The following is a 17,045-nucleotide window of genomic DNA, read 5'->3' as shown; positions in this document are numbered from 1 at the left end:
CAGGAATGCATTAGGCACAACTGATGTTACTGTGGCATATGACAACTTGCTTTGTCGTGGAGGAAGCTGGGAACGATGGCTTACTGGCCATAAACAAATGAGTAAATAATTTTTTTAACAGTGGTTGATTTGAGCAGTTGCGATTTTGCCTGGAACTCTGTTCATAGCGTGGATGAGCCTACAGCTGTATAGGTGAATATGGGCCGTTTAAAAGATACCACAAAGACTTTACCATAGTATATGTGGAATGTTTAAATTTAATCTAGCATGTCAAATGACATTGGTTTATATGCAAAGTCATTCCATATCCAAGATAATATTAATAGTGTACAGACAAATTAGAGACACTGTGTATTGAGTGAGGGGTTGTCAGCAATTTGCTAAAGGGCATGGCTTACTTTCTGTAACTAAGCCATCAAAAACTGATTGCGAGTGTGAGCCGCAATTTTGTTAGATTTTCTAGTAGTACATGCTCGTACCTCTTTTCTCCTGTATTAAAAATAACCAGAAGAGTCAGAAAAAATAGGTAATGTCTCATACCTACAAATTACATAAAATAGTTGATACTTTTATGTGACTCAGCTTATGCTAAAAGGTGGGAGCATTGCTCTCTTAAAGATGCTTTCCTTACTTTTAAAAATGCTTATTTTTGCAAACATTTGACTAATTTTTGTCAGTGAATTTATGCTAACCATTCTTTATCAAAAGCAAAAGCTCCTTGAAAGTAAAAGTTGTCCTCCTCTATTGTACGCATGTGTTTACCTCAGTTATATTACTTGGAAGCTAGTTAGCTGACTATCAGACATAATTTCTTATTACATGGCAGCTGCTTTTCTTGTCATTGCTGTGATGAACCTAATTCTCTTTAATTTCATATGAGATGATAGAATAAAGACTGTAGGAAAATGTCGGTTATTACTATAGCTGTCTGATGTTGATACCAAACATTTGCTTCCATCCCGCTAAATATTTCTTTGTGTGTAGTTTCTTTCTTGATCACGGTAGAGCAAGCAGCCAGGTGCATGTTGTCTTCGTCCCGATGGCAGAGGGACCTTCTCCATGAAAGACCATATTATTATGTTTTCCCACTGACTTAATATCTGGATCCATTAGTGTAATACTGAGTGCAATAGCTTGTGCCGGATTGTGCTGAATTTATTTTGTCATCGTGATGCCCAGTTTGCTAATTCCATTAAGTCTGTCTCTGGCTTCTCAACTGCGCTTTGCAGTCCACTCTAAAAACCAGCCATCAGCAAACTTGACTTCGATATATATTCCTAGATAGGGACATGTTACACAGAAATGCAATTTAAAATGTAATCACGGAAGAATTCAGGTTAGGAAGGGGTGTGTTGGAGATGGTCTCCTGCAGGGCTTAGGTTGCTCAGGGCCTTGTCAGCTCAAGTTCAGTACTGCTGGATTTCAAGGTGCACAGAAACCAATATTGCAAAGTTTCATGCCACAGTGTTGTAACATGCCTGTTAATTAGGCTTTACTCAACATCTCTCTTTCATGAACAGAGAAGTGCATGAAAACACCTTGCAGGCAGAGGAACGGGCCTTTTTTAATGGACTTAGTTAAAATGTCACCTTCAGAAGCACTATGATTGTTGTTTCTGCTTTGACATTGTTACTGAAATTGCAACATTAAATTAGAAATGCCTGAAAAAATCAGTGGGAAACACACGATCATTATAGTGATTGGGATTATGGAGTTAATGAGTTTTTTTCTAAATATTCAAATAAAAGCGATTTCAGGCATGAAAGCTATAGAGCCTCAAAAAATTAGTGGTTTGAGTTTTAATTACACTGTATTTAAGTTTTAGGTCAGTACAGAATTTGTGTAGCAGTTCGGGTACAGTCTAAGATTTTTTTAAAAAATTACCATTTCGATTAGATATAAATTCACACGCTGTCCGGTTGTAAGGAAATAATCCTGAGATTCATTGATTCTCAAACGTGGTAGGTGTGTGTGTGTGCAACATTTTAGATTAGGCAAATTTCATGGATTGTAGGTAGAACTTGTTGGCTTTCTAAATTTTAAGGGAAGCACAAGAAACAAGGTAGGTGAGGAATGTTCTCTTACCTGTTACTGTATCTAGTTCCAAATTTGTTTTGCACTCTGTGACTAATGACGTTGGTCAGATTCAGCTGGAATAGATGTGTTCCCTCAGATAGTGCATTAATAATGCATATGCATTAAGACGTCTTCTGAGAGAATATTTGAGCTCTGACATATTGAACACTGACAAATTAAAGCTTTCTTGCCAGAGCACTTTAAAGCTGTCGATGTCTGCTCTGTTTTTCAAAGGGCCTGCAAAAAGGTGTTTCACTTACACCAACCTCACATAGGTTACCAAAGCAATAAACAAACATGTCTGCCTGGGCTTTTCTATCAGTATAAATTTTTCAGTACTGCAAAAATGAATGGCAACTTCACGTCTGCGGAAGAGGAATGATTGCCTCTTCTTTGCTATGACTCGAATTCTTTTTTGATCCAATGTTTTTCAGGGTTATAAGCAACCATTCCCAACATATGTATAGTTAGGCAATTTCTTTAGACTGTTCCACACACAGCAAGGACTGTGTGAAGGTTCTGTATGTGATGAAGGGCATGGTGTGAAGGCAGTGTAGAATGTGAAAGCAAAAGAGAATTTATAAAAACACTGCAAACACTTGGAGATGATAATCATACTTTGATATTATGTCTTCTGGTTCACAAAAATCAAAGATTTCCCAGTCCTTATGTTTTTGCAACTTACCTTACAATGTGGCAGGTATATTGCTATAAAAAATTAATACGTGTTTCTTAATATTACCTGAAATAAACTGGCAATGACACCGCATCATAAATTGAAGTAACACCATCTAAATACTGTTTTTTGTCCATGGTGTCTAGGCATGGAACGCTGCATTACATATTTGTCCTGATACTTTAGCTATATGAGCAGATATCCTAGTTTCTTCCTATATACCATTGCAACCTTTTTTTCTTAGCAGATTTAGTAATTTTCCTGGTAATTTACAAGTTTATGGCTGTATACATTCTATATTTTTACTTTTTTTTAAGCCAAAACAGACGTTTGTCTTCTGTTAAGTGTAAATATATAATAAAATATGTAAAGCTTCTCAAGACAAACACGTTTGTAAATTTGAATTTGTAAGACTGAGGACTTTCACAAATAAGACTCAGCCACTGAATATTAAATTGTGTAAAGTATTGATAATTTTGTTTTACAAATACTGATATGTGACAGCGATTTGTTGCTATCAGATGGTGCTGAAAAATGTTATACACACGAACAGATTAGCTCAAAGCAGTCCATCTCCCGTGGTTTTTGGGGAAGTGGGCTGATAAGGGAAAAGGAAAACCATTATCTTGTTTAAAACAATGCAGTACATTTCCAAAAAGTGAACAAGATGATTTCCTTGATCTCAAAAAAGCCACTCATCATACGATCAAATAAGCAAATTTCCTGGCAAAGTCTTAGAAATTTTACGTTCCTGATCAAAAGCACAATTTACTTGTGATATGGTTAATTTAATTATGTGACATGTCTTCTTGATGGAGACTCTTTGATGTAACAAAACAGAATGTTTGAGGATTAGCATATGGAGAATTGATTGATTGATTAATTCAGTAAATAGCATCTTCAAAGATGATTCTGAAATACAACAGCCTAGCTGGAACAGAGAAAATGAATTAGCTGTAAGTAATCAGCATTGCTTCTGAAAAGAGATGATAGAAAAGAAGCTGAAAATCAACCTTTGTGAAATGGCATTGCCCACCTCTGGTGAGAGTACCCTTGAAGAATGCTGTTTTTTTCTCTTCACCTTTTTAACAGTAAAAAATAAATCCTTGTAAAGATTGAAAACCATCATTTGTTTGTGGTATTGTCTCCATACTCGTATTTTGTTCTTTTGTTACAAAAATGCCTTTCTGTTCGATGAGGGTGTGTTGTGTCGAACTGGCGATAGTTGCACAGGGCCAGAATACTCTGCATGGAACATGAGGACAGGAAAACATGAGGCTGCTTCTGCTGCTTGCAGGGAAAGGGATTCTAAGGGAAGTCGTGGGCACGTGAGAGCGGGGAGCGAGGCTGAATATCTCTTGGGATCAACTTTGCATTAGATTCTTCGTATGGCTGAAAGCTCTTTGTCTTGTTTGACAGTAACATATTTTTTTTGTTGTTTCTTCTGCTGTCTATGTTATTACTTAAAACATTTGAATATGTGACAAATGTTAGCTGTGTTTTATTTCTTAGTTAAATTTTGCAAAATTTACTTATTAGCAGTTGTCATGGCTAACTCTGAAGGTGCTTAACATTTTGAAAGGAGGTCACTTTGGCACAAAACAGGAATTTTAACTTGGGATGTTGTCATAAATATTTGTGTTAGCAATTAATAACTTAGAAATACTTATGGCAGATCTAGGTTTATTGATGCATTTTCTGCAGTGATGTCAAATATTAGTATAATAACTAAAACTGGAATGAAAATTTTCAGTGTCCTCAGGTATTAACCTTTGCCATTTTTTATAGGCTATACTGCATGAATGCAGCATCAGATTTCATGTCACATACACCTTAAAATGTTCTTCGTGCTCAGGTTGTCCATAATTCTGAAGAGTTCTGTATGGAGTATTTTGAATTATTTTAAGCATAACTTGGAGTGCAGAATAATAACAGCTCTAAAACGCAAAGGTCTAACTCGGGGTTGAGAGCTGAGAAGAGTTCAAGGTATTGAGTTTTATCTGAGCTCCCTGTAGTATTTCTTCTTTTAATACTTAAAACAGTTGCAATTCACTGCAGACTCCTTATCTGGTACTTCATGCATCTGCTTATTTGTTATGCCTCTGGGCTCACAGGTGGGCATACTTACGCTAGCTGTTCTCTAAAGCCAAGTTTTAATCAAGTGAAATGGCTCCTTAGTTTCAAATATAATACGCTTTTAAAATTACGGAATAATTTGCAAACATCTACATACAGTTGAAGCCTGTGTAATATCTCGTGACATGATTCCATTTATTGAAGAGGCTGATAGGGGAACAAGATTTTCAAAACATGATTTAAAAAGCATTTGTGCAAAAATGAGTCAACTCCCTGAAAAAGAAGTATCATTAGAACTTCCTGAGGTGTTTTTCCTTTTTGGGGGAAAACTGCCAACCCCAAAGAAAGGGCAGCTGTCTCACTGTACTGCTATGCAGAACCTTTTCTGGGCACTCAGTGCTATTCCAGGTGAAAAAGTATTTGCGTGAAAAGTATGTGGCTGTGGGAGGCACCTACCGGAGCTAAACGCTCGCCTGGTTCAGGGCCTGGTTAAGGACTTGACCTGAGACAATTTGCAAAATAGTAAACAATAGGTTACTTAGTAATGTGACAGATACAGTGGCTTCAGGATTGCCGTTGATTAATTCACTCACTGCAATGGTGCTAATATATAGTACTGGCAATGCCAGCAAAATACTACCCTGGGTATTTCTCAAGAAAAGGTGAAAGCACAATTCTTTCCAAGAAAGTGTCCCTGTCTTGGGTGAAGGAGAAGGAGCACAGCCCCTCGACTGCCTCAGCTGGGTCTTCTCTCTCCCCAGGGATGGACTCCCTCCATATTCCTTATACCCTAACCTTATTTCCCCGCCAGGGGTGACACTTAGCCTGAGTTGGGCGGAGAGTTGAGTACCATAGTCATATGTTTAGCAGGTACTTCATTAAGCTCAATAACGTTGTCAGGGGATGTCAAATTTGTTATGTATATTAAGGATAATGAAGCAAAAGTGTTCACTCTGGGCACTGTGGCCTTCAGGATTCTGTTTTGAAGCAATTTATCTGCCTTCAGGATTTTCCTGAAGGCATGAATCTTTGTATGTCCACACTCTTGAGCCAAAACAGGGCTGTCCTGGCACCACAAGACTCCCTCCTCCAGCTGCTTCTCTGTGCAGGACTTGCTGATCTCCATCCCCAGCGTCTGCACAAGAGATAAGCGGGCACCTGCATCCTTAATCCCCTGGGGTAAGATCTCCGCCCAGGTCACACAGAAAAACTGTGGTTGTGGAATTGCTGCTGGGGGAAGAGAAGGTTTCTCTTCTATGCAAGTTGACAGTCTCACTGAGTGAGGACAATCTGGAGGAGTATCTCTGGGCTTAACTGATACCTGAGGCTTGTCATCAGTCTCCCGAGAAGAAAGCCTTCGTGCAGTCAGTGTTTGCAGTGCCTTTGCTTTCTGTGTGTTTAACAGAAGTGATGTGCTCAACAGAGTCTAGGTCAGCACTTGCTCTTGTTGATACCCTGTGTTGTTTTGCAACTAATTGCCTTTTGAGAGGAGCTTTCTGGATCCACTTGCAAAGGGTTACCTTTGCATTACTCTGCGTGGTGTATTTGTTCTTTATTTTCCTGTATGTGGTGCGGTTCCTGCAGTTAAGTGTATGTGTGCTTCTCCTGGTGGAAAAGCAATGTGCATGTATTTCCAGGAATATTAAATGTTTTTTCAATTTTTTTTTTCCTCCCAACACATTTTTCCTTTCGGTTTAAGAAAAAAAATAAATTTAGTTTAAAAATATGTGAAGTCTAGCAAGGAGAAGTTGAGTTGTTAATTAAATATTCCGGAGAAGTAATTTTTCAACATTAATTGAAATGTTTGTAATGGGTAAAAGCAACGTCATTGCAGTGGCCTAGACTCAGGATGGGGAGGGATCTGTACAGGTCTTAATTGCTGAAGTCAAGCTGGTACTGAAACACCGCCAAGGAAGCAATTAAAAGAAATGGCAGAACTGGTCACTAGTGGAGGGCAGCAGTGGACCTTGCAGGCAGGTTGTTTAAACTGCATTTTCTAACTGGTGGGTTGAGGGCAATAGGAAACAGATTTAGTGCTGTGTGCTAAAGCCTCCTTCCTTTAACTCCTCGCAGAACAGGAAGCTCCAAGACGGCAGACTTGCAGTGCTCTCCGCTCCTGGATATGCTCTTGTTTTAAGTGGTGTGCTGTGAGATTGACGCCCCTGACCAGGAGCTAAAGAGGGCAGATTACAGTTGCTGCTACTCTTTACATTTTTATAATACCATCTCATCTCTTTTATGTGCTCTTTTTCGGCAAAGGCAGTGTTATTTGCATTTAATTAATTTCCTGTTTAAAATTTTAAACTTGCTGTAAGAATTTAATTAATCAACATAATACTTTACTTTATCCCTTTATTATATTTTTGTTAGATTTGTTGGCAGCTAGTAGGCTTTCAGTGATATGTCTGTGCAGAGCAAACTTGAGACAATAGTTCTTAAAGTCCATAAGGCTAATTCTGAAACATCTGAAGGGTGACACATCCAAGGGAAGATGTACACAGGATGTTAAATTTTGTGAAGTAAGGTTTTTCATTTGTATCTTTAGAAATAAGGCCTTTCTGGAAACGATGTCTTGGGATTTTAATGCACTTGTCCACATAGGAAAAATAGCTGACTATAGCTCCTTCCTCCTATCTCTTAGCCTTTTATTTGTTCTCTTGGGACACATTGTCTGTGTTTATTTTACGTATTTAGTAGAGAGATAAGATAGCGTTTTGAGGCTCAAAGCTTAGTCGTTTTCCTGATGCATTTTATTTCGTAAGCCTTAACTGTGCATTGGAAATTTAAACTGGTAGTAAAAGAAAGCATGTTTGTACCTAGCCCACTGAAGAAATTACAATTCACTTGTTCAGTCCAGCCTGTTGTGAAAGATACTCTGTACAGATTCAGTTGTTGGAAACTAACATGAATGTAGGAATGCTGATGAAAAGTTGAATTGTTGCTATAAAGTAGCCAAAGGCCTGTTGTATGCCATTGCTGTTCAGGCACATTCCACTCTTAATGTTTTCTCAATAGAATATGGTTTTGATTATGTAAGGAAATGGCAGCAAAAAGTCCCATCGAAGCTGCTTGTTATTGATGATGTATGCTTTCAGTGGCAGTGTGCGTCCTGGAAGCACTTTAGACCCAAGGTGATGAAAGTTTGGTTTTATAAAGTGAGGTGTAGAACTTGCTGTTGGGTATGTCGTGACTGCCAAGGTTCATTGCTTTATTTTAGTGTTTTGATCGTGATGTGTTCGTGTCTTAAGGGTTAAGAACTCCTTTAAGTTTTTGATCAGCTGCTGTAGGAAGGTGCTAGAAGACTGTAGCTCATACAGTTTCATTTTCTTCATATGCACTATTATTTTTGTATTTTGAGATAGAATAGTAGAGAGAATTCATTCCTTATTCTCTAGGCGTAGGAATAGGTGCCTGGACATCTTGTTTGACGAGATAATTTTGGGCTATCTCTAGCATTACTCTCTGACCAGCTGTGCCATTAATCTAGGCGAAGATTATTACTAGAATCAGTTCTGACTCTGAAAGCTTGTGGGGGACTGTAGATAATGTGACACTTTCTGACACCATTTATAAAGGTGTTGCAGTATGTGGGTGGCTGAGGAAAGAGTTGGCTTGTGATCAATTTACTCTTCTGAGGAGTAGGAGTCAGGAGAAAGAAGTGGCAGTGCAAATGCAGAGAAGTATTTTTAAGAGGGAAATATTTCACATACCACGAGGTCAGGAAAATTGGAGTGCTCTGAAGCCTGATGATATCAAAGGCAATTGAATAGGATACCTGGATAACTCCTTCCTATGCTGGACGCTTCATCCTTTACAGCCAAAAGATCTGTTCTGAGATGTGGGATTAACTGAAGGTGATGGTCATTCAGCCCCTTGAAGGGTGGCTCTGATGGCTGATGCAGAGACAAGATTTGCGTGTCCAAATGACAAAGCAGACTAGCAAGACAAGCAGCGTCAAGTCTCTGGGCTGGTGATGTAGCAGTGGATTGGTCCCCGTGGGACTAATATTCTGCAAACAATTTGGAAAGAGAAAGTTTTACTTAAAAGGCTCAGGGGCAGCCCAAGGACATTGCTGTAGTGACTGGAGTGAATCTGAGGGATATTGAGGGATATCCAGCGCTATGCAGGAGAGGGCACTCGTGGTTGTCCCTTACAAAATCTCTGCTGCTGAATTGAGGAGAGAATTGGAGAAATTTTCCTAATTACAGATTCACTCCGTTTCTGCATCCTGACATTTTGGTTCTGCTAGAGTGTAGGAGTTAAAACAGCCTGGGGAAAAAGTAGAAGAGAAGAAGGGAAGCTACTTTTGACTCCCCACACTGCTTGTAAAAATAAGAGACAGAGTTTTGCCATAAAATGAGGTACAAGTTTTCTGTCATTATTTACCTCGGATTAACTATTCCTGGTATGTGGGTGACTTCTTGCTCTGGCCACTCATCAGGATTGTTTGACAGCAGAAATGGATAAAACATTTAATTTGCAGTGAGCCTGGGGCACCGTATAGTAGAAGTTGTTGTGGAAGGTGGACCGAGGAGCCTGTTAGAAGCTTTGACTAGTGACTGTTCCACTGTGGTGGAGAAGAAATCCAGTTAAGTCGCAAATTAGATTTTTCCTAATCCTAGCCACAGAAATTGCTTCAATATGTCTGAATTTTTATGACAATTGCATGTGGGTTATTTTTTTTTCTTCTTCTTTTTTTCCTGGCAAGCAATTCTCTTTCTGAAGAAAATATTCTTACTATTAAGTTTAAAATTAATATTGACCTAATGCTCATTTTTTTCCGATGTCTTAGAACATGCCCATGGGTTGGGAAGTAGAAGGGAAAAGAAGATTTGAGAAGGATGGAATGTTCTGTGATTCTCTTTATTGTGTTATGGCCATTCTGGTCCGTTTGAGTATCAGTGTAAGGCTTGAATGCTGTAGGTAAAAGAGCTTCTTTATGAGCTAATGGGTAAAATCCCCATATTTTTGAAATGTGATAGACTCTAAAATCAGAGAATATATTTTGCTAATGTGTAAACTGAAATAAAACCCATGACATTTTCCCTTTCCTGTTTGACCTCACATCTGAGACAGTCAGGATGAATGATTAGAAATAAAGAGGAAGAGAGAAAAGAGAACATGAATGTCACTCTTCTTGGTGAATGCGCAGTGGCATTGCTCATTTGGAGACAAGTGCTTGGACGTATCTTCTAAGACAGTGCAAAAAGAAAGACTAGCAGCAGAAGGTTTGGTTTCTTTTTTTGATTCCTGCTCTTTCTACACAGGATCCTCTCTAATATGCTGAGGCACCAGTCCCTTCCAGATTCATTTAATCTACGGGCGATGTACTTGAGTGGTGTCTCCTTTGATTCACTGAACTTTTGTTGTTGGAGATTTTTAGGCCTTTCCCTTCTGGGTTTCCTTTCTGGGAAAAAAAGTAAGAAAAGTGTTATCTTTTGAGTGATGGAAGGGTGGGTTAGCAAAGTTTCAAAGGTCCTTTTGATGTATGAATAGTCGCTGTGTGCCCCTGAAAGAGCTAGCCGGGCTCTTGTCTTTTAAGAAAAGCTATTTTAGAAGGTATTTGTCCTAGCTTGGCCATAGCCAATAAGGAGATAGATGAAGCCAGATGGTAGTGAATTGACAGGGAGTATGAGAGATGTGTAGACAGTGAAGAAAGAACAGGTTTTTAGATAGAGAACTTACTGAAGTAATTGTTAGGATCTTAGAATCGCTAGACAAAAAGTTGGTGGGGTTTTAAAAAAATAATATCAGGGATTCACTCTTTATGATTCATTTTTATGATCCCTAAGAACCAAGTAGTACTTGAAACTAAACTAGGTGTGCCTAGTGGGACAAGACCAACCAAAGTTTGCATTATATTCCAAAGTTTGGATTGTATTGTGGTATATGTTTTCAGTTCTGCATTCCCCTACTTGTGCAAGTAGGACAAATGTATCCAAATTTTTAGCATACGCTGGAGAGCCAAAGTTGTAAGGATGTAAGTCTGGGTATATTTTCTGTCTTGTTTAGAATATTATAATCTGAGAGTTCAGCCCATAGGTTCAGGAAAAGAACATATGTTGAAAGAAGGTGAAGGGCCTTGTGACAGCTCTTCTGTGAGGCAACAGCTTAATTCCTTGCCATTTTCGTTAGCACTAAGCTTTTTTTCCTCTCAAGAATAACTTTTTCTATTAAGGACTGTAAAATGAAACTGAATGGCTTTTTAAAATATAAAGAAATTCAAACAGTACTTTTAATACAAAGGAGAATGAACACAGTGTATCATCTTTGTTCTGTTAATAGGAGGTATATTTTCAGTAGTTCATGTATTTCAATTTTTGTGGAAGATAGCCTGAGAGAAGAATGGAAGAGAATTTTTACATACAAAAGGAAGTTGTACAGTCATATGCTTGTGTTAAACAACTGCCCGCGTGAGGTTGTCATTTTTTTCACCTAATCCGTAATGCTTGTTATTTTTGAAGATTGATCCTGTTCTCATTAAATGAATGAAAATTTTTCTTTAGTTTGTTCTTGAAAAATAGTCAGGTTGCAAGGATTAATTTGATACGCTTTCAAATCTGATGAGTCTCTGCATGTTAGGCTGATACTTTTGAAATGGTTCTGCAAGCTCTCCTGGTCTGAACCAAACAGCAGCTCAACAAAAACCAGCTTTTGTTGGGAGTGTAAGTACCGTAGCTCATTCTGGAGAGTTCTTGGTAGCTGACTGCGTAGCCTACGAGGTTTTAGCAGCCCCTTGCTGAACATGTGAAACACAGACCTGGCTCTGCAGAGTTAACAGCCCCAAAATAATACCTTGTTCTCCTGGTTTGAAAAGTTCCTTACTTTTTGGAGATGAATTTTGTCCTCATACCAGTACCTTCCTTCTGTGGATGGGTTAGTGTTTCTGTTGTGGTTAGCAGGAGTTGTGGTATCGACACCTTGCGGATCATAGCAGTGAGACCCTAGGGAGCCGGGGAAAACAGTGCCGAGTGGAAGGCTATTCTCTAGCACAAAAGCAAAATCCCATTTGCTTTTTGAGTATGGTTTCTTTTTTAGCATGTTCATTTTCAGCAGGCGGATTAGAAGACTGACCTTTCTGACACTAGATGCTTAAACAGGTTCTTTGAATGTTTTTTTCATAAGCCTTTTCATTCAGTCCTGGAGAGACTGATGCGTGCATGGTTGCCTGTATTTTGTTTCATTGCAATTTGTGACTGGTTTAGGTTTCAGTCTAGAAGTTATTTGTAAAACATAAAAATGAAACTATCTAATAAGTACCTCCAACTTTAATGCATGAATTTGTAATTTTCTGTGTCAGAAAAGCTTCTGGTCTGTCCTTTGAGTGTTGTACATTTTGCATTCTTGTCCTCAGGATCTTCTTCCTATTTTAATTCCTATGCAGCATGTATTTGTATGTTTTTACAAGAAAAATACCAGAAATTTATGGAAATACTAAGCATTCCAATATAAATAATATTTTAAAATACATTAATTCTTAGTGTATATGTATATATCTTGTCTGATGCAGTCTAGCTTAATTTTAAATTATGCACCTACCATTTCAGTCTTACTGTTTTTTACAGTGTTAATCTCATTTAGGGATGTTATTGTTCTCCCCACCAGTCTTGGAAATGGGGTAGATGACAGGAAAAAATTGAATGGACTACTTAATAAAATTTAAGTAAACCTGCAAACGGTCAGCAGTACAACAAAATGACGAGTGGGTCATTTTTAAATTGTTCTCCTCCTTCTAAAAAGGATCAGTAGGGAGAACAGACCAAACACACGTATGGTAATAGGCCAGTGCTTTTTAAACACATGTGATCTTTGTAAATAAGTCTGCCAATAGTCTGTTGGTATCTTAGTAGTGTGAGTAGTGTGTAACACCATCTGTAGGCATTGGGCAATGCATTTAAGAAAGTCTAGCTGAACCTCAGTAAATATTTTGTAATTGCTTTTGAAATCACTTGTTATCCAGTGTATTGCTGAATAATTGTGACCTAGCTCTCCCAAATTTGTTGCTCGTGTTTTCAAATGTGGTGGTTCTCGGTATGAGCTGATCTTCCTTGTACATCCACGTGACAAAATATTTGAGAATGAAAACCTGAGCACTCTTTAGGTCCATAAGATGATCCTAGTTACTGGAACAGGAATAAAAACCTGTGATTGGTGACTGTTTTGATGTATAGTTTTCTAGTTACTGTGATGGCTAAGGTAGTTGTAGGGTGTGTTTGGAGGACCAGGTCTGCTTAATACCATAATCCAGATTTTGTTTCAAAGTATGTGGTGAAGTCCGTATTTCTGGTTCACTTAAGTGAAAAACATTAAAGTGTAAATAAAACTAATTGTTTGTGAATTGAGATTTTCTACTGAGAATGCTACGTTATCTTCTAGGTTTCATTCTTTTAAAAGCAGATGTTCTTTTTTTTGTTTTGTTTTTTTTTAGGTCAAACATACGGCCAGACTACGCGGATACAAGCTTTCATGAGTTTAAAATGCATACCTTCAGTCGTGTGACATCTTGCAAAGTCTGTCAGATGCTTCTGAGGTAAGATTAAGTTCCTCCACCCAGTGAAATATCTGAGTCAAAGGAGTATGTGGAAACACATGACTGACTGGTTACCTGTCTGAGACAGACAAGTCTTGAAGTCTTATGTAGTATTTCTCATTGTATTAGCAAGTTTTGGTTATTGAGTTTCCAAATATTAGCAGGAGCACTGCTGAAAGCTCCAAACCCCAAGAAGCTCTTCGTTTATAAGAGGGCTGCTTTATTGTGTTTCGTTTATGAGGATTGCTTTATTTAATGCAGGAGTTGTATTTTAAGGGTAAATGACAACAGTTTTGTACAATTTTGACTACCATGGCTGCTCCAAGGGGCTTGTTGCTGTAGACCATGAGTTACAAGAACAGATGGAATATATTTCCAGAGAATCAAATGGTGATGATGCTCATAGATGTTTGATATGAGGAGACTGCTTTGCAAGACAGAAAATAACCAAAGCATTAACAGGCATTACTGAACCAGAGATACGTAGACAAATTAATCATAGATGTTGCAAAGCCAGGTAAGAAGAAGAAATGCTAGTAGATCACTAATGCTTTCATGAGCAAGTATTTAAAAGGCCAACTTGGGCTATGATATTCCATGTTTTCTGCCTTTTTCCTGTAAAACAAACACATGCTTGCACATCTGTAGCTTCTCATTAATTTTTTGAGCTATCTTTTAGGAGCTACCTTGATTTTTTTTTTTTTTTTGGTAAGTATGGAATGTCCGATAGTGTAGAGGTATGTATTGAAGCTAAATTTCACCGCGTAAGTTGGAGATGCAAGAGCTTTATAAACTTTGGCCACTTCAGATGCCCATAGCAGATTGCTCCAAGAAGTGTGTGGGTGTCCTCTCCCTGAAAGTGTTCAAGGCCAGGTTGGATGGGCCTTTGAGCGACCTGGACTAGTGGGAAGTGTCCGTGCTCATGGCAAGGGAGTTGGAACTAGATGATCTGTAAGGTCCCTTCCAACCCAAACTGTTCTGTGATTCTGCATTGCATATGGTTGATGGTCCAAAAAATGTAGCCACAGCAGTTTAGAAAAGGCGTTTGAAATATCATAGAATCATAGACTGGCCTAGGTTGGAAGGGACCTTACAGATCATCTAATCCAACCTCCCTGCTGTGGGCAGGGACGCCTCTCAACTAAGTATGGATAAGGCTTTTGTTAAGCACAGGCAAGGAATAAAATAACCTCGAGTATGTTCCTTCCTGTCATCTATCTTCCCTTTAGCAACCTTTTTCCTGAACAGTTAGACTGACCTGGATTTTCAGAGATATTCTCATTTTTGAAGTTTATTTTTTCCTCCTCAATGCAATAGGATCTAAATGACTATGAGGACTAGTGCAGATGTCACGAACTTAGAGACAGCAGAGCTAATTCCTGAATTTGAAGCAGCATATTTGAGTCATTGTGTCTCTGTCACTACCTGCTGTTGCTGAGAAACGGCCGTCTTGCTTTCAGGACACAGCCTGCCCGATGCTGCCTTGTTCTGCACAGACATGCCAGTTTGCTCAAAGATAGCTCAGGGATGCTCGAGGGCTACCTTGTGGTGTAGAGACGTGTCCATGGATACCTAAGCTGTATTGAAAGCCTGCTGGATTTAGCCCCATAAAGTGCCTAAAGCACTTTTTCAAATAAATCGTCATTTTAAGCTTCAAACATAAGCTCACATGTAAATACTTTAAAAAAATTAAAAAATCTGATCCTTAGTGTTAATCTTTAAGTGGATATAAAATCCTAGTCTTAGAAGCATCTGTAGTGAATGATGTTATGTCCTATACTTTTACCTTATTCCTGTGTAGCAATAAGAAAAAAATGAAAATGGAAGATTGCGTTAAAATATTTTTATACTTTCCACTTATTTAAGGTTGTGTATTCCAATACTTAAAAATACTGAGCTTCTGAATTTCATTGAAGTATATTTCATCACTAACAGTCTGGAAATTGCTGTAGTAAAATAGCAGTTGCTGTGCATTTTATTTGGATTTAACTTGTTCAATACTTTGTTGCCTATGAGACACTTGATTTTTTTCCTGTGAAACTGAAGATGTCATGTTAGACTAGGATGTGTAATCACTCCAAACTGCTCAGGGTTATCTTGGAGACAGACACGTCTAGTGTGAAGTGTAAGCACATACATCAGTGGATGGAACTTATGCAGTTGCTTAGAGGTACATGTAAAAAGTTGTTTCACAGTTAGCTATTCAAAGAATTGCACCTAAGAGAAAAGCCACAAGCAAATCTGAAAATCCATCAGTTTCTTCAGACTCAAATTTTGATTCCAGTTCATTAAAGGGATTTGGAGAACATTTAGAGTAAGGAAAGTGGCTCCTTATTTAGTAGCTCTGAATATTAAGTGAAGTGTGCCCAGATATCTGTGTGGGTTTTCTTTTTTTTTTTTTTAAATTAACAAATTCAAAGTCAAGACTATTTGCAATATAACCTGTGAACTTTTTAATGCTTAAATGCATATTCAAACTTGCAACTCTCTTGAAATGGATCATATTCTTCATGGCATCTACACAAATTCCGCTGAGATGAAATGAAGCGTACATCTATAGTAGGATAGTATAATGGTACAAATTGTACCAATAGTACAATTTCGAGTCTACTGTGCCAAAGTTGCTTCAGGCTAAATTGAAATGGAAATTGTTATTCTGCTAGTAGTCCAGAAGAACTATCTAGTTGTGAATTTTGAAAGTATACGAGTGACAAAAGGCAGATGAGCTGCTTGTCAGTTGTCACTTTCTCCAACCTTTAAAGGACTATCATTATGTAGAACTGCAAATGACTTCTAATACCTTCTGCCATTTCTCTTATTTCCTTTATGCATGGAATTTGTCACCTCTAATGTCTCACTACCTAATTTTATTTTACAGGGGAACATTTTATCAAGGCTATCTCTGTTCTAAATGTGGAGCTGGAGCACACAAAGAGTGTTTAGGAAGATTAGACAATTGTGGCAGAGCTAATTCAGGTGGTAAGTAACTTTTATTGTTAAAATACCATTTTTAATTAGGACATAAAACTTGCTAGATGTAATTAAGGTTTAATTTACCTCTAATTTGTGTTTATTGTAACATACATACTTGTGAAACTACCATTTATAAGCACAATTAGAATTGCATTTTGAATTCACGGGGATTTTTATTCCTACTAACTTGAAATGTTTGAAAGCAGGAGAGAACTGTTAAAAGTCAAATCCAATTTCTTTGTCAGTGTCGTACACAACAAGGAATTGCTCTCATTTTAGTCATAGGCTGTTCACATGTAACACCTACTGCATGACGTATCATCTATCATCCTTGTGGTTCTCTCTTTGTGTCAATTTTCATATTTTCCTCTCAGCCTCTAAAGCTGTTTGTTTGTGTTGCCTCAGCTTCCTCTTTCATCTCTTTGGTTTCTCTGGCTTCTGTCCACAATATTCAGAAAAATGTGATTGATGACTCTTTACTTTCCACACCTAGATCTTTTTTTCCCTCCTCTTTTAATTAATTACTGTATTCTGTGAGTTTCTTCCCTGGCCATCATCACTTTGCACTTCCCATATTATTCTTCTGCTCTTTGGAACCTGAAGTTCTCTTTTGACTTCACCTACTACTTGATCTCCCTCAGATTTCGACCAAACTTGACCTCTTTGCTTTCTGTCCAGTATTGTATCTGTAATTCTCTCTGTGATGTCTTCTGA

General features: G+C 38.0%; 1 protein-coding gene across 1 annotated transcript in view; it reads left to right on the top strand.

Moving 5' to 3' along the window:
• Positions 1-16,337, top strand: part of LOC104277520 (guanine nucleotide exchange factor VAV3) — a gene marked incomplete at both ends in the record, with an annotated part of 37,526 nt that extends 21,189 nt beyond the window's left edge. The window contains 2 exons of the mRNA XM_009874177.1: positions 13,257-13,358; positions 16,237-16,337. Of these exons, the coding sequence (XP_009872479.1) occupies positions 13,257-13,358; positions 16,237-16,337 (203 nt within the window). The remainder of the gene's footprint in view (positions 1-13,256; positions 13,359-16,236) is intronic.
• Positions 16,338-17,045: the final 708 nt, after the last annotated feature.

The sequence above is a fragment of the Apaloderma vittatum genome, unplaced genomic scaffold, assembly GCF_000703405.1.
Source record: "Apaloderma vittatum isolate BGI_N311 unplaced genomic scaffold, ASM70340v1 scaffold568, whole genome shotgun sequence".
Classification (NCBI taxonomy): Eukaryota; Metazoa; Chordata; class Aves; order Trogoniformes; family Trogonidae; genus Apaloderma; species Apaloderma vittatum.
The sequence above is the reverse complement of the archived record's forward strand: the minus strand, read 5'-3'. Positions and strand labels throughout refer to the sequence as shown.